This window comes from Polypterus senegalus, chromosome 6, assembly GCF_016835505.1.
Source record: "Polypterus senegalus isolate Bchr_013 chromosome 6, ASM1683550v1, whole genome shotgun sequence".
NCBI classification, from domain to species: domain Eukaryota; kingdom Metazoa; phylum Chordata; class Cladistia; order Polypteriformes; family Polypteridae; genus Polypterus; species Polypterus senegalus.
This window is the reverse complement of record NC_053159.1, coordinates 188,109,363-188,133,255: the sequence shown is the minus strand read 5'-3', so window position 1 is coordinate 188,133,255 and position 23,893 is coordinate 188,109,363. Positions and strand designations below refer to the sequence as shown.

Sequence of the window (23,893 nt, the reverse complement as noted above, 5' to 3'; positions counted from 1 at the left end):
TGATCTTAAATAAGTCTCTGAAGATGAGTCAAATGATCAGGCCAAATGGCCAGGAGGACAGAAAAAAATAGTAACTCCAGGTAAGCTGAAGAAGAAGAAAAAAAAAATAATATGCAGGGGTTCAAGGCCAAAAAAACCACTCAGTCCCCACTGGGCATTCTACTTAACATAAATGTTCTGAAGTCATTCCTCATTGTTTCCAGTCTTTGTCTGAGAGGATTCAGTGCTATGAGTCCCGTGAAAAGCTTGGACACCCATCTGAATTCCAGAATCACAGGTGGCTGCATGGTGCCTTTGTCAGGTAGTGGTAGAGCAAAAGGCCACCACAGAAGGACTGGAAAAGACAGTAGAGAAAAGTAGAGAATAATAAACAACATTAATTTATATAGCATGTTTTTGTACAAATTATGTAGCTCAAATTGCTTTACAGGATGAAAAAAAGAAAAAATATTAAAATAAAATTAGGCAATACTAATTAACAAAGAATAAAGTAATGTCTGTTCCATAGTATCTATTCCAGATTTTAGGTGCATAACAGCAAAAGGCCACCTCACCACTTCTTTTAACCTTGACTCCTGGAATTATAAGCAGACCACCATTAGAAGATCTCCGGTTACGACTGGGAATGTATGGGGGACAGGCACTCCAGAATATAAGAAGGAGTAGATTATTTAAGGCTTTATACACTATTAGTAGTTTTCAAAGGGTATCCAATTTAACAATGCTAAAATAGTGAGATGTGCTCACAATCTCCTTTTCTAGTTAAGTTTCTGGCTGCTGCATTCTGCGCTAATTGCAACGGATTGATGTCTTTGTTAGGTTGTGCTATTGGGAGAGCATAACATTAATCTAGTCAACTAAAAACAAAAGCATGGGTACATTTTTCAGCATCATGCAATGTTATGAGGTCCAACTTTTGCAATATTTCTTAAAACCTCCTTAGCGTTACAGCTTTGGCCTGTAAAAACAGTGCTAAAAAAAGTCCCAGCTATCGCTCAGGTAATAATATAGACACGTCTCGCGTAAGACCCAAGGATTACTCGGGCTGTAAAAGTGCCAACAGCATTCGTGCCACACATTACTCAGTATGGACATGTCTTGTGTAAACGTCAGGCCCAAGCATTACCTGGGCAACGGTGTCTTGTAAGAAATGCCTTTCCTCTCTCTGCATTGACGACGAGGTGCTGAAATGAAAATTCAAAATCTCCTACGTTTTCCTTATTTTATTTTCCATTGGGTGTGCTGTACATATGTGACAAAATGTAAACAAAAACTCAGAGTCCTTCTTTGGATTTTCATTTTCAGCTTGAACAGTCAAAGAAGCTGCAAAAAGGAAAAGCCCAACGCAAATAAGCACTGGCGCCACCTGCTGCTGATTGAATTTTTCATTTTCCAAGTTGCATTTTCAAGTTCTTAACATACAATTATATTTTAATTAGCATGAGGCTAAGACTTCAACATATGACTGACACATTTTTTTGCAGGTACCGGTAGCTTCTACTCACATCGTCACTGAGAAAACACAGCACAAAACATGTCAATGTCCTATCCTTTCTCCCAGTTTCAAAACCCCAGCTTTAAGCATGAATTCTGTGGTGCCAGGCGCCACATGCCAAATGGATCATCTGCTGTTTTAGTTGGCTCTCTATGTGAACCGTGATCTCCTTACTGGTAGCGCTGCCATCTCGTAGTAAGCAGAGCAGGGTTCATGTCATGGATCCTCCTTGGCTGGAGTTTGCAAGTTGTGTGGGTCTGTGTCTACTTGGGATTCTTCTCACAGTCCAAAGCCATGCAAGTTAGCTGAATTGCCAGTCCTAAATTGGCCCTAGTGTGTGATTGGGATGTGTGGGTATGTTCGCCCTGCAATGAACTTGTACCCTGTCCAGGGTTTTTTTTTCCTCCTTCCTGTACTCTGTGTTTGTTGGAATAGGCTTCAGCAGACCCTCACAATCCTGGTCAGGACTAAGGTTAGAAAATGACTGAATGACTACCCAAGACATTACCTTTAAGACACTGTAAGAGAACAGACACACCTTGATAAAGAGTTGGGGTACCCCATATAACTGGAATTCAGTAAACACAAAAGAAAACGCACAATAATTGCAGAAACTTTTTTCCAGAGGCAAGTTCCCAAATGAACTGCTTCAAGGTGGCGTATCTTCAGGTCTTAAGTCCTTCCGGCAGGACAAAGCGAATCCAGGCAGTTGGACACAGAGAGTGACGTTAGACGTGCAGCAGCTGTCAATCATCCAGTCTACAGTGGGAGGAAGAGCAAAGGCATTAGGAGACGGTGCCAACCCGCAGAGCAGCGAAATATTACAATCTCCAGAGCCCTTACTCTGTTCTGTATAAGCACATGCGTGGCAACACCAATATACCGACACAACATCACATTTCTGTTACCTTGTGTATGCACTGATTTATGTGTTTTTCAGATAAAATGTGTTTTACATTTAAATGTGTTTGCAAGTTTTTCACTCAGGTTTACTATTCCAGTAAGATGATATTCTCAAAGTCCGTAACAAAAGATGATTTTCATCTTTTATGCCACATCAGCCAGTGTATTGCTTCCTCCTAACTGTCGTCTTTCACATGCGTAAATTGGTATTTGCTGAAAAGACTGCTGATTTGATGACGTGTGAATAAAGTGGTAGCAACAATACTAGAAAAGTTGATATGCTATAGTGGCACTATGATGAACACTGCATGAATCCAATGTACTATGGCTGAGTTTACCAAACATTTATTGTCTTTGTCAAATATTACCGTACTCCACTGAATTGTGTTGTATTTTACTCAAATCTAGCAGCAAGTGGGTATCGTTGCCCACCTCATGCTGTCTATTATCCAGATGTATGAAACTATCTTTAGCATTGAAGGGTTTAAAATGACTGCACGTACAGTGCCCTCCATAATATACGGGGCAAAGACTCATTTTCCCTTGAGTCACCTGTCTGCTCCACAGTTTAAAATTACAAATCAAACAATTCAGACATCGTAATTCAAGTGCACACTGCAGACTTTCATTTAAGGGGATTTTACTGACATTTCAGCCACATAGCACTTTTTTTTAAATGCCCACAGTCCTTTCTGGGCACCATAGTGTTTGGGCAGTTGGCATCACAGGTGTTTCCTTGGGTGTGTTTCACTGCTTCACAAGGTACCTCGGCTAGCTTCTATCCTTTGGAGTCTGTAGTTGCCGTTGCTCAACATGAGGACAAGAGCTGTGCCAGTGAAAGTCAAAGAAGCCATCATGAGGCTAAAGAGCAAGAATAAAACATCAGTAAGACCTTAGGATGACCAAAATGAACTTTCTGGAATATCATGAAGAAGAAAGAATCCAAATCAACACAGTTCGAGTCAGTTGCATCCATGAACTATACATACATAAAAAGAAAGTGAACAGTTGCAAAAAGTTTTAAGTTCAAAGCAAATTTTAGTGAAAAGTGTTGATAACAGGGAGGAGCGGCAGCAACATGCGTGCGCCAGCGTCCCCTCCACAGCTCAAATTAGCGAAATAATTTACATCGCGGGTCGGATCGCCGCCACAGCCGGGCTGCGAATGAAAAGTTCACCGGCTGTATTTGCTCAGGAATATGCCGTCCTACTCACGGCTTTGGAAATAGGAGTGTCTGTGTGCCAAATCTGCAATATGTGAAAATAAACTCTGGTCATGGATCTGTGCACAACGAACCCACATTGGCTAATATTGCATTGTTTAACTCCATATCTCTTAATGGCAAAGCGCTGGTGCTATCAGAATTCATTACAGACTCAAACCTTGATTTGCTATGCTTAACAGAAACTTGGCAAAAACAAAATGACTTTACATCTGTCACGGAGGTGACTCCTCCCGGATGCATTCACTTCATGGAGCCTCGCAGTTCAAGAAAAGGTGGAGGAGTCGCAGTAATTGGTAAATCGAAGTTAAACATCAAAAGAATCCCCATTGATGGTCCATTGTCTTTCGATTGTCTGTCTCTTAAGCTAATAACAAAATCTGGTCCTGTCTTATTGTTGTCTATTGTTCCCCGCAATACAATGCGTCTTTTTTTTTTTTTATCTGATCTGACTGAATTATTAACCCACTTAAGTTCACTTTCCCAGAGAGTCATCCATATTGACATTACTACATCTAAACTGAGAAATGAATTCCTATCCTTACTGGACTGTTTTGACTTGGCGTAGCATGTTGATTTTCCCACCCACTCTGGTGGTCATACACTGGACCTGATCTGCACATCTGGATTATCTGTCGGCAACACTTATAGCAGTGATTTGGTACTCTCTGACCATAAAGCAGCACTTTTCACTGTTTTATTGCCTTTCCCTCCTCTTACCTGTAAACGTCAAAATTTCTTTCCGAAACCTTACAAATATCTATTCCTCTGTTCTTGCTGGATCCATTTCTGATCTTTTTCTGTCTTCACCTATTCCATCAACGCTAGATAGTCTCGTTGACCACTATAACCCAGCCCTTCATTCAGCACTCAATAAAACAGCTCCTTTAAAACATAAGGAGGTTTCCTTTAAGCATTCAGCTCCTTGGTGTAATTCAGAGCTACAATCTATGAAAGCAACTGGCTGACGCCTTGAGAGAATGTCACGTAAGACTGGCCTCACTGTTCACATCCAGGCTTTCTCTGACTAGGGATGCATTAACTGCAGCCAAGAGCACCCATTATGACAGAATAATAGAAAGCGGCCATGATAACCCAAAGGTTTTGTTCTCTGTAGTTAATAAATTACTTCAGTCTGCATCTGACCCAATTACCTCCTCTACTGAAGTCTGTGAAAAATTCCTCCACAATAAAATTAAAGATCTAAGTGATTTAACTAACATAAATCCATCATCCATTTATATCCTTCCCTGTCTTCCCACTCCATCCAGCTCCTTCTCTAAGTTTTCACCAGTCACATAGGCATGTGTTAATGACCTGCTTTGTAAGATGAGGCCAACTACTTGTACTAGACCCCATCCCCACCACACTTCTTAATTCCTGCCGTCATGCCTTCATCCCGACTGTTACGACAATAATCAATACATCCCTCGACACTGGGTTTGTGCCAGCCACTTTTAAAATCACTTCTGTAACCCCGATGTTAAAGTCTGGTCTTAGGTGACAGTCTTAACAATTTTCAGCCTATTTCCCACTTACCTTTTCCATCAAAAGTTCTTGAGCGTGTTGTAGCCTCTCAGCTCACCAATTAACTTAACCTCTAATAATTTGATGGAACCCTTTCAGTCTGGTTTCAGGGTGCTGCACAGCTGTGAAACTGCTCTTCCTCGGGTAACCAATGATTTGCTTATGGTACCAGACTCTGGACAAACCAGCATTAATTCTGTTAGACCTAAGTGCAGCATTTGACACTCAGGTCAGACATGACATTCTACTATCCAAAACGGAGAACAAACTGGGTATCTGTGGCACTGCCCTCCAGTGGTTCAAGTCCTATCTGACTGATAGGCAAGAGTTTGTTAGTCTTGGCAACAGCAGATCCAGCTCAGCACCAGTCACACAAGGAGCTCCTCAGGGCTCTGTCCTCGGCCCTCTTCTCTTCTGTATTTATATGCTTCCCCTTGGCCATATTATTCGTAGCTATGGACTGGGTTATCATTTTTATGCAGACGATACTCAACTCTATTTTAATATCAAAAGTGCAACTTTATCAGAGTTTTCTCAGCTCACAACTTGCCTCAGTGAAATTAAAACCTGAATGGAGCATTACTCTTTAAAATTAAATTGCAACAAAACTGATCGCAAATTGGCACCAAATCGCAACGTAAGAAAATGAGCTCCTTTTCAGTCACTTGATGGTGATCTCATCAGACCTTCTTCTGATGCAAGGAATCTTGGTGTCATTTTTGATTCCTCCCTTTCTTATTCCGCCCACATACACCACATTAAGAAATGTTCTTACTTTTGCCTCCGTCACATATCCTGTGTTCGCTCCTTCCTCTCCTTTGCTAATGCTGAGAAACTTGTCCCTGCTTTTATCACATCCCGCATAGATTATTGTAACTCGCTGCTGGCAGGTGCCCCTTCTAATCTTATATCACAGCTCCAGTTGATTTAAAACTCGGCTGCAAGAGTCCTTACAGGGACCAGCAGCAGTGAGCACATCACACCCATCCTGCTTCGCCTTCACTGGCTCCCTGAGTCTTACAGGATTGAATATAAAATATCTTATTAATAACCTACAAAGCTTTAAATGGCCTTGAACCAAACTACATCAGTGACCTTCTCCATATCTATGTGCCTGTCCGCCCACTAAAGTCCTCTGATTCTGGTAATCTTGTTGTGCCCCACACTAATCTACACTCTCTATGGGTGACAGCAGGGCCTTCAGCTCCATAGCACACAGACTTTGGAATGACATCCCGAAATGAATTAGATCAGCTGACTCCATTCATTCTTTAAAAAAAACAACTTAAAACTCATCTATTTAGGAAGGCTTTTAACTTAACTTCACATTCTGCCCTTTCAGTTTACCTCTCTGTCCAGGTGCTCAGGATAATTTGTGTGTCTGTTATATCACAAATTAGGTTATTTGTTAGGTTTTCTTTTAGTATTGAATTTGGTATTTTACTCTGGTTTATTGTCCTTTATTCTATTTAATGCTATATCTGTTCCATTGTTCTATTCAGGAAAATATGTGTATCCAATGTTACATATACCCTGCTGTTTGACTCTGTGAAGCACCTTGAGCATGGGGAAGATGCTATATAAATAAAATGTATTATTATTATTATTATTAAAGAACACACTGGTGGGCTCAGTAATCACAAAGGGACTGGTAGGCCAAGGAAGACCTCCACTGTTAAGGACAGAAGAATTCTCACTGTGGTCAAGAAAAAGCCCCAAACGCCTGTCTGACAGATCATACCCAGTCCTCATGGGGTCAATGTGTGTGTGTGTGTCAGAGATGACGATCAGCAGAAGACTTCATGAACAGAAATACAGAGGTCACACTGCAAGATGCAAACCACAAAAACAGGATGGACAGATTACGGTTTGTGAAAAAGGACTTTGAATTCCTGCAGAAGGTCTTGTGGCCGGATAAGTCAAAGGTGAATCTGCATCAGTGTTGACGGCAAGAGCAAAGTGTAGACACGAGAAGGCACTGCCCAAGATCCAAAGCAGACCACCTCATCAGTTAAACATGGTGCTGGTGGGTGTTATGGCTTGGGAATGTATAGTTGGCACATTTCTCTTAATTGATGATGGAACAATGAATTTTGAGATGTGTCGAAACATCTGATCTGCTCATGTTTCAGTAATGGCCTCCAAACTCCCCGTACGGCTCTTTAAAATACAACAAGATAACGAGCCAAACATGCTGCTGAGGCCACACAGGAGTTTATCAAAGACAAAAAAAAAATGGAAAATTCTTGAATGGCCAAGCCAGTCACCAAAGTTAAACCCAACTGAGTAGGCCTTCCAAGTGCCGAAGAGAGAACTTAAAGGGACAAGCCCTCCAAAACAAGCAGGAGCTGAAGATTGGCTGCATTAGAGGCTTGTCAAGAGCATCACCAGATAAGACCATCAGCATCTGGTGGTGTCTTGTGAATCGCACACTTTAACCGACCTGCCATTGCTGTGTGCCAAAAATCGTGGTGTCACTCTCGAAATGGTGGGGACCATATATAAAAAGTGTTGCGTGACCGAAATGTGTGCAGATCCCCTTAAATGAAAGTCTGCAATGTGCACATTAAATCACAATGTCTGAAGTGTTTGATTTGTAATTTTAGACTGTGGAGCGAGCAGAGGGGGGGACAGCAAGGAAAGCGAGTCTTTGTCCCCAAACATTTATGGAGGGCATTGTATCCGTAGAGTTCTGGTTGATCTCTTCTAAGACAAAAGGAAAAGGAAGTGTCTCTGTCTCTGTCTGTGAAGATGCCAGAATGCTGAACGTGTTACAAATCTAAATCTTCTAAAAATGCTAGCTTTCTTTGTAATGTTAGATATATTCAAACTCTGTTGTTAATTTTTTTATTTTTTTTTACAGGATGAACTTTAATGAAGCATAAGAGGAAGAAAGGTGTTTTGGGTGGCTGCCACTTCTTTGCCCAAAAAAAAACTAAAAAGACTTAAAGAAGGTACGCTCCATTGCCCGTCAGGAAAAATAAAAAATAACAAGGTATAAAACAAGAAAACTGACAACAGTCTGCTCTTCGTGTGCTCATGAAGTGGAGGGACTGCACCGAAGTGCATTGCAAGGCTTCATGGACACTGAGATTTGACTTCCATCTTGAGGCATTTTGGTGGTTTGTAGTTTTGTCATCACAGACATGGTGTTTGGGCAATTTGCTGAAAAACTTACAAGCCGACAAACGGGGCGCTGGAAAAGGAAGACTTGGGGATTTGGTCAGACGTTCCGGTCGTTTTTTTTCAGATTCTCTGGAGTGCTGCACTTCACTTCTCTGAAAGCCTTCACTGACATTTAGTCGTATTGTTTTTGTTTAATTTTTTTGCGTATTGCTCAAACCTTCAAAGCCACACAGAAGTGATCTGTGCATTTGAAATAGTTTAAGGTAAAAAAAAAAAAAAGTCTTTGCCAACCTTTTGATATTTCAGTCCACTGCGTCCTTTTTAAATTAACAGGACAACGTGCTCTTCAGTCTGTTTCCTGGTCTGTTAGTAATGTCTTATTTCTCATATTCTGGGGATTCTAAACTCTGTTCTCATTTTGGGACAAAATGCTGAAACGCCTTCCTCTGTGTGCCAAGTGGGCATTTGGCTAACTTATCCCGAGAAACGGCTCTGGATTGTGTATTCATTTCTCCTACTAAATAAGAATTGGTTCCACAGTGGATGTCAAACAGAATCAATGGGACGGGCCTCGGCATTTCAAGTATTTCTGGCTTTATTGACCTACAGATTCTCCAGTTGAGTTTTTGTCATTAATACAAAGTAAGTGGTCATTTAAAAAAAAAAAAAAAATTGTGAGGCCCCATTGTGTGTACTTTTTTTTCCCCCCAGTGTATCAAATAGATAAATGGAAAATAAACTAAGGAAGGAAAGCGGTGTTTGGAAAGGTGATATAAAAACTGGCATCCCCCAAACAGAAGGCCTTAAATAAGCAGCGCCTTACTGTTTTAGGTAGATGAGCGGAAAACATGGAATTGATTAGCTCTTTTAAAATCAGTTTTTTAATAAAGGCGAAAGGATTGGTGACATCGGATGACAATCTATATAGGAGAGCTTTGGCGAAGATCAAATGTGCTTAAAATATTTACATCCATTTTCTAGACCCAAGTAATCCATTTCAGTGACTTCACAATATTTCACACAGAATTAACAGGCAGTTCTTTACGAGATTGAAATTGTCGGGACCTCTATATGCTGCTTGGATTTAAAACACAAAATAGTCCAAAAACTTCTGTTGCAGTAATTTATTATTTAGTTGTTGTTGGTTTTATGGAACTTGTTTTACTCTTCAAATATGTGTGTATAATTGGTTTGGGGGGGCTTTGGGGATTCAGACAGACTCTCCTGATGGTAATGCTCTAGTTTCTTACCTCTTAAGACTTGCTCCTTCTGAAGTTAATAAAGCTCAGATCTTTTCTAATGTGTGGATTCTAATTTAATTTTGTTGCCATTTTTATTAAATACATTCCTTTTTATGTAAACCCTAACACATCAAAGATGGTTTGAAACCTAAGTAATCAACGTAGACCTCCACGATAACATCTGCAGTGCATCATGCAATGCTTATGTCTCAGTTATATGCCATTTGGTATGGGATTCATGAAAGTAGTGTTAATGTTTGTCATGTGCCCTCTGTTGGAATGCCAAGTGCAATTCACATGTCTCTGTTATCTGCCATTTGGTAGTTGATTCGTTAAAGTAGTGTTAATGTTTGTGCTGCACCCACTGTTGGAATGACAAATGCAATGCTTTTCATTCTTGCAAACTAACTGTGCTATCCGTCCAAGACAGATTGTAATCTAAGTAACCAACATAAACCTCTGCATTAACGTTTGCAGCGCACCATGCACTGCATTTGTGTCTGCTATATGCCATTTGATAGGGGATTCATTAAAGTAGTGTTAATGTTTGTCATGTGCCCTCTGTTAGAATGCCAAGTGCAATTCACATGTCTCTGTTATCTGCCATTTGCTAGGGGATTCATTAAAGTAGTATTAATGTTTGTCATGTGCCCTCTGTTGGAATGTCAAGTGCAATGCACATGTCTCTGTTATCTGCCATTTGGTAGTTGATTCGTAAAAGTAGTGTTTGTGTTTGTGATGCACCCACTGTTGGAGTGACAAATGCAATGCTTTTCATTCTTGCAAACTAACTGTGCTATCCGTCCAAGACAGATTGTAATCTAAGTAACCAACATAAACCTCTGCATTAACGTTTGCAGCGCACCATGCACTGCATATGCCTCTGCTATGTGCCAGTTGGTGTAGGATTCATAAAAGCAATGTTAATGTTGGAATGAGACATGCAGTGTCTCTGCTGTATGCCATTTGGTATGTTTTACTAGCAAACTAGAATTCTATGAGGAAGCAACGATAGGATATAATCAAAGTGGTGCATTTGAGGTTCATTTTGAATTTCAGAAAGTATTTGATAAGGTGCCACATGAGAAGCTGAACATCAAACTAAAAGAAGTGGGAGTTCAGGGTGTGGTGTGTTGGTGGGTGCAAAATTGGCTCAGACGCAGGAAGCAGAGGGTGATGGCGTGAGGAGCCTTATCAGAATTGGGTGATGTTAAGAGTGGTGACCAGCAGGGGGCAGTGCTGGGGCCGCTGCTATTTTTAAATATCTATAAATGGAACATAAGGAACAAGCTGGTGACTTTTGCAGATGATACCAAGAGAGGTGGATTAGCAGAGAATTGAGAATCTGTTAAATCATCACAGAGGGACTTGGACAGACAACAGGCTTGGGCAGATTTGTGAACGATGAAATTTAATGTCAGTAAATATAAAGAATTACACATAGGAAGTAAAAATGTGAGGTTTGAATACACAATGGGGGTCAGAAAATCGAGAGTCCACCTTATGAGAAGGATTTTGGAGTCATAGTGGACTCTAAGCTATCGACTTCCAGTCAGTGTTCAGAAGCCATTAAGAAGGCTAACAGAATGTCAGGTTATATAGCGCCTTGATGTGTGGAGTACAAGTCACAGGAGGTTCTGCTCAGGCTAAGAAACACGAGAGACTTCAAATGATCAACAAGGAAGTGCACGTCTGTCTTTCGAAAATTGATCCTCGCATCAATCTCCTATGTGCTGAAAAACAATCTCAACGTTCACATTAATTAAATTTAAGATTTATCCTTTGATTCCTTTATTAATAAAATGTCTTTCAAACTTGTAAAATTGACTGTTTTTATTGGCGATTGTCCATAGATTGTGTCGTCACGACTTTATTTATGGGCAGTCCCTCAGGTGCACCGCGAAAGAACATTTTTGGACTCTCAAAAGGTTGCCTTTCACTGCTCTCAGACATGATATGTGAGTGCCTGCTGTTTAGCACCCGATGATGTGTTCCGGCCAGCCAATCACTGTAATGCCAGCACCTGACATGGCTACTGGCATTACAGGTAGGCCAGTACTTACCTGACCCTTGATTGGCTGTCTCCAACCGGCGAAACGTGCGGGGTGGAGACTCGAGCATGGCACACGAGCACATGTGGTGCTCGTTCAAGTAGCGCCATGCTCTCAGATGTTTTAAGTCACTTCGGAGGAAAGGCATTAGCCAAAAGAATAGAGTAAGTAGCTAAGTAATCTTCTTCTTCTTCATCATCATTATCATCATCATCATCATAATCCTCGTCCGGTGGTACTTTTCAAATTTGTTTTATGTTTAAGTGATTTGAATACCACATCCCTGTGGGATGAATGGGAGTCCCAAAAAGAGGGGGAAAGCAGGACAAAAACCCCTGTCGAGGTACAAAGGAGCCTTGCAGAATCCTAATCTTATAAAAGATTTATTCTTCACAAACTCAATCAAGTTCTGCGCAGCACAGAAGTAGGAAGGATTTGTTCCCAAAAAGCAATGCAACCAAAGTCCCAATCCAGAAACAAAGTCAAAAAGTGAGCATGAAGTTAAAATCCAAAAACCACAATAAAGGAAGTAGAAGATCAGAGTCACTCACACCGACTCCCTCGCGCTTTTAAGATGAACCACCAGGGACTGTGGGAGACCCTCCAGTTTTTTTCTTTAGGGCAGTTCCTTGTGGTGATTGACAGGTGGCTCCACCTCTTAGGGGACCGCCCTCAAAAGGCAAAGACAATGCAGCAGATAACCAAACATTACAGCAATCTGGACGAGAACTGGGACGATTTTCCGTACGTTGCTTAAATCATCCAAGATCAGATGCCTCCTCTTGGATGAGTTAATGCCGGTGAAACTCATCTGGGATAAGTCGGTTTTTCAAATGCAGCCGTGTAGCAGATTAGTCGAGCTGGATCTCATCTCATGAAAAGCCCATATATACCGAGTCTAGAAAACATGATCAGCAAGTCTTTGATAGGCTGCAACAAAATGACGAAAGAACGGGCGCATTTTTTCACACAAGCGGAGCAGGACCTTTTATTCAAAGGATATGAAGAATTTCAAGATTTATTATGCACAACGGGTAATAACCAAACCAGAAAAGACGGCTGGCAAAAAGTGGCCGACAAATTAAAGTGTGCATTGTACTTACTGAATGCAGCGTTTCATTTCCTATGTGTCAGATTAATTATTATTTAATGTGTCATAATTCCAGATCAAACGTCAGCACAAGGAGAACATGGGAACAGGTTAAAGTGAAGTACAAGAACATACAGTTAGGTCCATCAATATTTGGACAGAGACAAGTTTTTTCTCATTTTGTTCTCTACATCACCACAATGAATTTTAAATGACACAACTCCGATGACGTTGAAGTGCAGAATTTCAGCTTTAATTCAGTGGGTTGAACAAAACGATTACATAAAAATGTGAGGCAACTAAAGTATTTTTTGAACACAATCCCTTCATTTCAGGGGCTCAAAAGTAATTGGCCAATTGACTCAAAGGCTATTTCATGGTCAGGTGTGTTCAAGTCCATCGTGATGTCTTATTAATTCAGCTGATAAAAGGCCTGGCGTTGATCTGAGGTGCGGTGTTTGCATGTTGAAGATTTTGCTGTGAACTGACAACATGCGGTCAAAGGAGCTCTCCATGCAGGTGACAGAAGCCATCCTTAAGCTGCGAAAACAGAAAAAACCCATCCGAGAAATGGCTACAATATTACGAGTGGCCAAATCTCCAGTTTGGTACATCCTGAGAAAGAAAGCAAGCACTGGTGAACTCCGCAACGCAAAAAGACCTGGGGCCTCATGTATAACGCCGTGCGTAGAACTCGCACTATAACCTGGCGTAAGCACAAAAGCCGAAATGTGTTTACGCACAGAAAAATCCAGATGCAGGAATCTGTGCATTCGCCAACTTCCTCGTTCTTCCGCTACATAAATCCTGTTCAGCGTGAAAACTAACGCTCGTGCACGCGCTTTATGTAACGCCCGAACTCCTCCCAGAATTACGCCTCTTTGAATATGCAAATCAATATAAATCGCCCTTAAGCGCAGCCTTCTGTGAAAAGACAATGGGAAAAGCACGGGGGAAAATATAAGAATTTCAGCGAATACCAAGTGGAGGCAAAGGAAAAACATACAATTTGTTCAAATAAACCGTAGTATAATCAACAAAAGGAAGTTGATCGAGTGACATAGCGTGTTGGAGAAACTTGAAAGCTCACATTCACAAAATCGCACAGTGCCGGAAATAAAAAAGAAGTCACATATCAAAGTCGCCGTGAAAAGTCGAGTTGTAGCCCACCATCTGAGTGTCACATGAAAGTTTATTAGGGTACAGAGAAAAAAGGCACACGGTGGGGAAAAAGCATGAAATGTCAACTTCAATCTCGACATTTCCACTTTAATCACGTAGTTTATTTTGTCATTTAGTAGAATATTATAAACTTCATCTTAAAATCGTTTAATTAACCAGTTTCTCAAATCACATCGTAATTAAAGTAGCACGTTAAATGCTTTGTTTTGTATTTGATCTTCTATGTGCTCTATGTGTGTGAATCACTACTTGCTTCTTAAACCGGCTCTCTTCCTCCAACTGGACACAGAGTCCATTACATTTGTGATATTACAGCTCTCTGAATAACTAAAATACTGAGATGTATACGTGATGTCATTTTCATGATGATAGGAGTTAAAGCACGTTATTAAACATGAGTTTTACAGCGCAGCGATTGTGCACGACCATCGATGAAATTATTTATTGCAGCAGTATCAGGGGCGGCTCTAGGCTTGTGGTGGCCCTGGGCAGAAAAAGAATCGGTGGCTCCTTCACCCGCCAATGTCAATATGCACAGTGGATGGCCTCGTCCGTTGCAGACACTGCATAGCCGCCTCGTGCTCATGACACAAGCATATAACTTTTGTCGAAATTTGCCGCTGCATTTTTAGCTGTTTTGTTATTTTCTCTTTCTGTTTTATATTCAATATATATTGGTGTGGCCGCCCATGCAGTTCGTGCTTTTCTTTCTCCAAGTAACCGATCGCCACACAATCAGCTCTGTAATAGACGTTAAGCCATCTGTAAGCTTAGAGTGCTGATTCTTTAAAAAGTTTAAGGAACATTGAAATATCTTCGTAGTACATGTTTAATTATTCTATCCTTCACGCCAGTCCCAGTGAAGAATATAGATTATTTAAATGAAGTTAAAGTTTTACCTGTATAATTTAATAAACATATTTTACTGCATTTCATCTTAAAAATGATATTGTCATCATATGTAAACACGCGCTTTATAAAGTGGCTCAGGTTGTGCGATATTCTAACTGTAGTGCAAGTTTACCGTGAGGTGACTGTACTTATAAGTCCAAACCGTTCTACAAGGAGCACTTGATTGACTGTTTAGAGTTCTTGGGATGAAACGGGTTCTGAGCCGCGATGTCCGTACAGGAAAGGCTTTAAAACGTTTTGCCGTGGCTGAGGTATCGTGTCCTTGAAGCTGTATCCCGATAATTCTCTTTCCGATCAGCTGCTGCTGTGATTCACACTCAGATACAGTGATATAAATACTCCGAGTCGTGCAGTGATAGTAATATGGAAAAAGATGATCCGCTGTGGCAACTCCTAACAAGAGGAGCTGAAAGAAGAGGAAGAAGAAGAAGTGAGAGTAACAACGCTAAAGCAGTTATGGTATTTGGAATACTATGGCTGTTCCCTGATCATTATATTGTTACAAGTTAATTACAATCAGACGCATTACACTAATAAACAATATGCGGTTAGTTTCTGTGTATTTATAAAGCCACGTCAGGAAAATAAGGTGTAACCACACAAGAACAGTAGCACTGCTTTGACGCTGGGTGCCGCCAGTCTGCAAAACCGAGCGGAGAACTTGCGTACGACAAGACATGAGGTACCGTGGAAAAGTGCGTGGCTTTACGCCAAGTGTAGGTTTTATACATCGCGATTTGAACGTGGAAAAGTTCTTACACAACATTTCTGTGCGCACCATTTATACATGAGGCCCCTGGACGTCCACGGAACACAACAGTGGTGGATGAGCGCAGAATCATTTCCATGGTGAAGAGAAACCCCTTCACAACAGCCAGCCAAGTGAACGACACTCTCCAGGGCTTGGTCGACGTATCGATATCCAAGTCTACCATCAAGAGAAGACTGCATGACAGTAAATCCAGAGGGTGCACTGCAAGGTGCCAGCCACTCATAAGCCTCAAGAATAGAAAGGCTAGATTGGACTTTACTAAAGAACATCTAAAAAACTCGGCACAGTTCTGGACAAACATTCTTTGGACAGATGAAACCAAGAAGATCAACCTCTACCAGAATGATAAAGGCAAGAAAAAAGGATGGAGAAGGCGTGGAACAGCTCATTATCCACAGCATAGCACATCATCTGTAAAACACGTGGAGTCAGGCAGTGTGATGGCTGCCAGTGGCACTTGGACACTCGTGTTTATTGATGAGGTGACACAGGACAGAAGCAGCCGAATGAATTCTGAGGTGTTCAGAGACGTACTGTCTGCTCAAATCCAGCTAAACGCAGTCAAACTGATTGGGCGGCGGGCGTTTCATGATACAGATGGACAATGACCCAAAACATACAGCCAAAGCAACCCAGGAGTTTATGAAAGCAAAGAAGTGGACAATCCTTGAATGGCCAAGTCAGCCACCTGATCTTAACTCAACTGAGCAGGCGTTTCACTTGTTGAAGACTAAACTTCAGACAGAAAGGCCGACAAACAAACAGCAACTGAAAGTAAAGGCCTGGCAGAGCATTAAAAAGGAGGAAACCCAGCGTCTGGTGATGTCCAGGAGTTCAAGACTTCAGGCTGGCATTGCCAGCAAAGGGTTTTCAACCAAGTATTAGAAATGAACATTTGATTTCCAGTTATTTAATTTGTCCAATTACTTTCGAGCCCCTGAAATGAAGGGATTGTGTTAAAAAATACTTTAGTTGCCTCACATTTTTATGTAATTGTTTTGTTCAACTCACTGAATTAAAGCTGAAAGTCTGCACTTCAACGTCATCTGAGTTGTGTCATTTAAAATTCACTGTGGTGATGTACAGAACAAAATGAGAAAAAAGTCGTCTCTGTCCAAATATTTATGGACCTAACTGTACTTCAAACTGGTAAATATTGCTATATAACGATTAAAAGAATTGATGACAAAGAATCATATATAATATACAAAACATTCATTTTAAAGCTAATAAGATGGCAGACAAGCAAAAAACAGCTGGAGGTCCACGCGGTCCAGACCTAACATCTGCAGAAGAGTTGGCTCTCCAGCACAATGCCCATCGCCCGGTTTCTGAGGGCATTCCAGTGGGAAGCTCCTCCTCAGAACCAGTGGCAGGATGCAGTGGTCACTTCACTTCAGGTACAGGATGGTCATTGCATATATTTGTCCTCCATGTGTGCCACAGTTATATTCCAGATCGCCCTCTTTTTTTTGTTAGGTCAGTTGCAGGGAATGTCACATCCCTAGAACTTGTGTCTGACCCACGAGATATTGACGAAGGTCAAATATCTGATGAAGACACTGTGTCTGATTATTCTTCAGGAGTTGAGATACATTTTCCAAATTATGTTTGATCAAACTCCACTCTGATCCATCCCATGTGCCCCGATCCCATTTGGAAATCCGGGGCAATGAGAATGTTAGGCTGATTGTGAGATTCTTTATGGAGCTGTGGGTGTTTGTGCCTGGGCATTACCCACCTGCGATGGCATGAAGCGCCTCTTTTATTGTCTGCACACGCAGGTGTCCAGGAAACACTATGAAAACCCGAAGGAAATATTTCAGAGCCAAACGGACTTTACGAATTGCCTGGCAAATTGCACTTTTAGATAGAATTCCCACATCGCCTACAGTACATTAAAAAAAAAAAGTGCAAAAAAAACTTAAAGCAATGCATACGGTCTGTGCGGTTGTGAGAGCCCGACTTCGCCGAGTGTGATTTCGAATATAAGGTGCTAATAAATCTTTGAGGTACGATATTCCCCCTCGGCTAAAGCGGTATCTTTCAAAAAGAAAGCAATAAAGGATCTTACCGATTGTGCAAAACATGAAATTCTCTTCTTATAAATTGTGCACCGATATCAATTGGTCTCTCGTTCATGAACGGTGAAGCCATGACTGAATGAATTCCACGCACGGACACTCATTAGGCGTGTGAGCTAATCCTTGTTTACATCGAACAAACCTGCTCCGAGGTCATTTGAGGATTTAGATGTGCTGCTATGACAACACATCCAGCAAGAGTTTCGAAAAACCAACAGATCCAGGATCATGGAAAAATCATCAACTATTACATCCGGCTGATCCACGTACGAAAAATACCCCCAAAGGCCTTTCAGCCCAACAAAGCTCACCAGTCCCATCCACTTAATTCTTCTAGAAAAACATCAAGTCGAGTTTTAAAAGTCCCCTAACGTCTTACTGTCCACCACACTACTTGGTCACTTATTCCAAGTGTCTATCGTTCTTTGCGTAAAGAAAAACTTCCTAATGTTTGTGCGAACATTCACCCTTCACAAGTTTCCAACTGTGTCCCCGTGTTCTTGATGAACTCATTTTAAAGTCACCGTCTCGATCCACTGGACTAATTCCCTTCATCATTTTAAACACTTCAGTCAGGTCTCCTCTTCATCTCCTTAAGGCTCAGCTCTTTTAATCTTTCCTCCTAACTCATCCCCTGTAGTCCTGGACTCAGCCTAGCCGCTCTTCTTCTGACCTTTTCTTGTGCTGCTATGTCCTTTTTGTAGCCTGGAGACCAAACCTGAACCCAGGACTCCAGATGAATCCTCACCAGTGTGTTATAAAGCTTGAGCAGACCCTCCTGTGACTTGTACTCCACACATCAAGGCGCTATATAACGTGACACTCTGTTAGCCTTCTTAATGGCTTCTGAACACTGTCTGGAAGTCGATAGCTTAAAGTCCACTACGACTCCTAAGTCCTTCTCATAAGATGGACTCACATTGCCTATTCAAACCTCACATTTTTACTTCCTACATGTAATTCTTTACATTTACTGACATCGTCGTCTGCCACAAATTTACCCAAACCTTTATTCTGTCCAAGTCCTCAAATCAGCCAATTTGCTCTTCTCTGGACCTTCTCTAGTGCTGTTATGTCATTTTTGTAGCCTGGAGACCAAAACTGCACGCTGTACTCCAGATGAGGCCTCACCAGAGTGTTATAAAGCTGAGCAGAACCTCCTGTTGCTTGAACTCCACACATCAAGGCGCTATATAACCTGACATTCTGTTAGCCTTCTTAATGGCTTCTGAACGCTGTCGGGAAGTCGATAGCTTAGAGTCCACTATGACTCCTAAATCCTCCTCATAAGATGGACTCTTGATTTCCTGACCACCCATTGTGTATTCAAACCTCACATTTTTACTTTCTATGTGTAATTCTTTACATTTACTGACATTAAATTTCATCTGTCACAAATCTGCCCAAGTCTGTCTGCGATCCAAGTCCTTCTATGATGATATAACGAATTCCAAATTATGTTCTAATCCACCTATCTTGGTATCATCTGCCAACTTAACCAGCTTGTTACTTATATTCCTATCTAAATCATTTATATATATTAAAAATAGCAGCGGCCCCAGCACTGACCCCTGCTGGTCACCACTCTTAACTTCACCCAATTCTGATGAGGTTCATCACACCATCACCCTCTGCTTCCTGTGTCTGAGCCAATTCTGCACCCACCTACACACCACACCCTGAACTGCCACTCTATTTCATTTTGATGCCCACCCTCTCATGTGGCACCTTATCAAATTCTATCTGAAAGTCCAGATAAATAACATCATCTGCTCCACTCTGCTCGTATCCTTTTGTTGACACCTCATAAAATTCCAACATGTTAGTAAAACACGACCTCCCTCTTCTGACCCCACGCTGACTGTCCAGGTGTTGCTCAATCTTATCCTTAATAATTCCTTCCATTAATTTTCCTGTGATGCCCGTTAATCTTACTGGCCTATAGTTGCTTGGATGTGCCCGGTTGCCCTTTTTATATAACGGGATGATATTTGCCATTTTCCAGTCCTTCGGAATCTCTCCAGTGCACAGTGACTTCCTAAAAATATGTGTCAAGGGTTTATATCTGAACTCACTTGGCCCCCTTAAGAACTTGAGGGTAAATATCATCTGGTCCTGGTGATTTGTTTGATTTCAGCCTATTTAATCTCCGCTGCTCTTCTGTCTCTCTACAATTTCCGAATCCCTCAGTACCTCCTTAGTAGTCCCTGTTACCGCTGGCAGGTTATCCACTTCCTCACATTTGAATACCACAGAAAAATGTTTAGAGCATCAGCTACTTCACTGTCTGTATAATTTAATTCTTCTTTACTGCTCCTGATGCACTTCACCTCCTCCTTGATTGTTCTTTTTCTTCCAAAATACTGAGAACAGCAACATTAACGTTTATAAATGGCTCAAATAAGAACGTAAAGGACATAGAATGTGGATTTTGATCCCTGAGTGAAACAAACCCCAACAGCAGCACACGGATCTTTAGATCATTTGAGCTCGAATGTGCTCTCCATGGAAGCAGCTTCAACCACACAATGTTATTATATGGGATTAAAAGACGTGCGCTTTATGTGCTCTCTGAATTACATTCTTTTATCACAGTTTTCTCAAGATGGCCCAGTGCTTCCAAAAATATGTCATAAGCCAAATTGTGACAACAGACTCTTTGTGGAGGCATCTTGAAAATTTAAAATAAGTCCAACTTTCCAACCAGCTCACCGAGTCTCCGCTCACATTTTAACGTTTCGCTGTGCGGATATTTTCTAACTTGTTACTTTTTGTGTTTTCCAAAGGTGCCAATGCACAAAGTTCATGTCCTGGTAAAATCAGAAGTGACATAATGTATTGGATTTAAGCAACTTGAAATTGGCTTAGTGTGGGCGTGGGCATAAGTGTGCCCTCTGATGGACTGGCACCCCACCCACAGTTTGTTTCTGCCACTGTTGGCATTTACAACTCGGCCCCCCATGGTGACTGAGAAGTTTGGGTTTTATTAAAATCTGCTGGCAGGTTGACAGTTACTGATGCTGCCAGATTTAAGAAAATAAAATAATAAAAACGTAGAGTTTCAAGATTTTTCAATAGGAAAGAAATTATGTGGGGTGAGTATATTGGTGCTCAAATGGTTCGTTCCTATGGCATTATCCAGGGGGATGCTGCATACTGGTGGTGGTTGAATTGGATCCCCAAAGTCTATATAAAGCTCTTTAACATGGCTCATTATTATCATTATTACGGTATTATTTTTATTATTGATGACAATTATAATAATATCCATAATTACTGTCCATTAATATTTACAATACAGCCCCACTTTGTCCTGTTTTGGTTTGCCAGATAGGTACATTTTAAAAATTGTTGTAACCAGCAGGTGGCGCCAGAGTGCTATGCCTGGGACTCCCGTCTCCGCTTTAAGCCGCAGTGAGTGAGGCGGTCACGACGGGTCGTCTTTTCTTTTCTTTCTACTCCTACATTCTCCCCAAATAAACATTTTTGTGTTTTCTTCATGCCAATCTGCACATACTGAACTGCGGCTATTTATTTAAAAAATTTCATTATTATTATTATTATTAGGGCGGTACGGTGGTGCAGTGGTAGCGCTGCTGCCTCGCAGTTAGGGGACCCATGGAGTTTGCATGTTCACCCCATGTCAGCGTGGGTTTCCTCCGGGCGCTCCGGTTTCCTCCCACGGTCCAAAGTCATGCAGGCTAGGCTAGGTGTATTGGCGATTCTAAATTGGCCCTAGTGTGTGGGTGTGTTTGGGTGTCCTGCAGTGGGTTGGCACCCTGCCCGGGACTGGTTCCTGCCTTGTGCCCTGTGTTGGCTGGGATTGGCTCCAGCAGACCCCCGTGAGCCTGTGTTCGGATTCAGCGGGTTGGGAAATGGATGGATTATTATTATTATTTATCAATAATGATGAAAATCCATAATTACTAACCATTAATATTTACAGTACAACCCCACTATGTCCTGTTTTGGGGATATTTATTTAAAATGTATCTTTTATTATTATTAGTAGTAGTAAAAGTTTTATTAATTTTAATAATTTGTAATAATTTTTTGTGAATTTCCCCTTGGGATTAATAAAGTATCTATCTATCTATCTATTTATCTATCTCTCTGTCATTATATAGTGCCTTTCACATCTATCTATCTATCTATCTATTTATCTATCTATCTAATTATTATTATTATTATTATTATTATTATTATTAATGATGATGATGATAACCCAGCCACAGGGGATGCACAAACCAGTGTGTTTCTTCTTGCCGGTCCCAAGCCCGGATAAATGAGGAGGATTACATCTGGAAGGCCATCTAGTGTAAAAAGTTTGCCAAATCAATATGCGGACACAACAATACAAATTTCCATACCAGATCGGTCGAGCCCCGGGTTAACAACGACCACCACCAATACTGTTAGCCAACAGGGTGCTGGCAGAAATTGGGCTACTGTTGGCTGAAGAAGGAAAAGATGGGGGAAGACGTGTCCGGAGGCAGGAGGAGATGAGGAAGGTAAAGAGAATGGAACTAAAGGTAGGAACTTTGAATGTTGGCAGTATGACTGGTAAGGGGAGAGAGTTAGCAGATATGATGGAGAGAAGGAAGGTTGATATATTGTACGTGCCTGAGACTAAATGGAAGGGGAATAAGGCAAGGTGGATCAGAGGTGGATTTTAATTGTTCTATCATGGTGTGGATGGTAGGAGAAACAGAGTAGGAGTTATTCTGAAGGAACAGCACGTCAAGAGTGTTTTGGAGGTGAAAAGAGTGTCAGGCAGAGTGATGATTATCCATCCATCCATTATCCAACCTGGTATATCCTAACTACAGGGTTATGGGGGTCTGCTGGTGCCAATCCCAGCCAACACAGGGCACAAGGCAGGAAAAAAACCCTGGGCAGGGCGCCAGCCAACTGCAGGGCACACACACACACACACACACACACCCACACACACCAGGGACAATTTAGGATCACCAATGCACCTAACCTGCATGTCTTTGGACTGTGGGAGGAAACCCACGCAGACACGGGGAGAACATGCAAACTCCCAGGTCTCCTTACTGTGAGGCAGCAGCACCACCCACTGCACTACTGTGCCGCCCATGAGTGAAGTAGTGGAGGTTAAAAACACAATAACAAAAAAACAAACCTTTAAAACAATGAGGTTAAAACAATGGCATGAAGCAGTCTCTTTAAAATAAAGCCTGGTGCATTCCTTAACTGGTGACTGGCGACTCCCCTGTTTCTCCCATTCAGGCTATGTACCAGGGGAGTCCCCCTACATGTAGCTTACCTTTGCTCTACTCGACTGGTCTGGTGGCCTCCCAATCCCTGGCTTCGCTTAGCCCTCTGCGGACCGAGACTTGGCTTTCCCCCCAACGGCCAGGACGCTCACGCTGGGGAATCCACCTTCCAAGCCTCCCAACTGCCGCTGCCTTCTCAGCCTTACGCGGCCAGCCATCCTTCTTCTGGTCACTCCCGGTCCTCACAATGCTCAGCGGGAACGACCACTACCAACTGCCCTATGTGTCGGCCAAACACCCCGCTAGGGCTCGCTGTCCAGCTGCCTGCGAGTCTGTGCTCTCTCTCTCTCTCTCTCTCTCTCTCTCTCTCTCTCTCTCTCTCTCTCTCTCTCTCTCTCTCTCCCCCTCTCTCTCTCTCTCTCGCTCTCTCTCTCTCTCTCTCTCTCTCTCTCTCTCTCTCTCTCTCTCTCTCTCTGGCTTTCCTCTTCCTGCTTCCTGCCTTCTTCTCCAGCAACCTCCGTTTGTCTTCTCAACTTTCTTTCTTCCTTTTGTCCTCAAAGTTCCCTGCTAGCCGCCTCGCGCTTCTATTTCTCATGGGGACGTGGATCAGCTGTGGCAATCAGCAGCTCCCGGGAACAATTGCGGATGTGGACAACTCCTCACCTGTGCACCTAAGAGAGAACCGCCCACATCACGAATTCCCCTGGAACCACTCGGCCACACACACACACCATGAACCCCTTGCTAAGCTGCCAGTGCGGCGATTATTTATTTTAAAAAGAGGCCCAGTTGACTTGAGCTGTGGACCCGCTACACCACAGCAAGGAGTAGAGTTGGCGAAGGTGGAGGAGTTTAAATACTTGGGATCAACAGAACAGAGAAATGGGAATTGCGGAATAGACGTGAAGAAGGGAGTGCAGGAAGGGTGGACTGGGTGGAGAAGAGTGTCAGGCATGATTGGTGACAGATGGGTATCAGCGAGAGTGACAGGGAAGGTCTACAGGACTGTAGTGAGACCAGCTATGTTATATGGGCAGAAGACGAT

At 42.0% G+C, this 23,893-nt stretch overlaps 1 protein-coding gene and 1 long non-coding RNA gene across 2 annotated transcripts in view; one reads left to right on the top strand and one right to left on the bottom strand.

Moving 5' to 3' along the window:
• The window catches only part of dnajc10 (DnaJ (Hsp40) homolog, subfamily C, member 10), a 90,385-nt gene extending 80,812 nt beyond the window's left edge, over window positions 1–9,573 (top strand). The window contains exon 23 of the mRNA XM_039757731.1: window positions 8,011–9,573. Coding sequence (XP_039613665.1) covers window positions 8,011–8,022 — 12 coding nt within the window. The 3' untranslated portion in view covers window positions 8,023–9,573. The remainder of the gene's footprint in view (window positions 1–8,010) is intronic.
• On the bottom strand, window positions 150–23,159 carry LOC120531900. The gene is made up of 3 exons (XR_005634179.1): window positions 22,899–23,159; window positions 2,034–2,254; window positions 150–334 (listed from the first exon to the last, which is right to left on the bottom strand). It is a non-coding gene; the product is annotated as an uncharacterized LOC120531900 (long non-coding RNA).
• Between the last annotated feature and the right edge of the window lie 734 nt (window positions 23,160–23,893).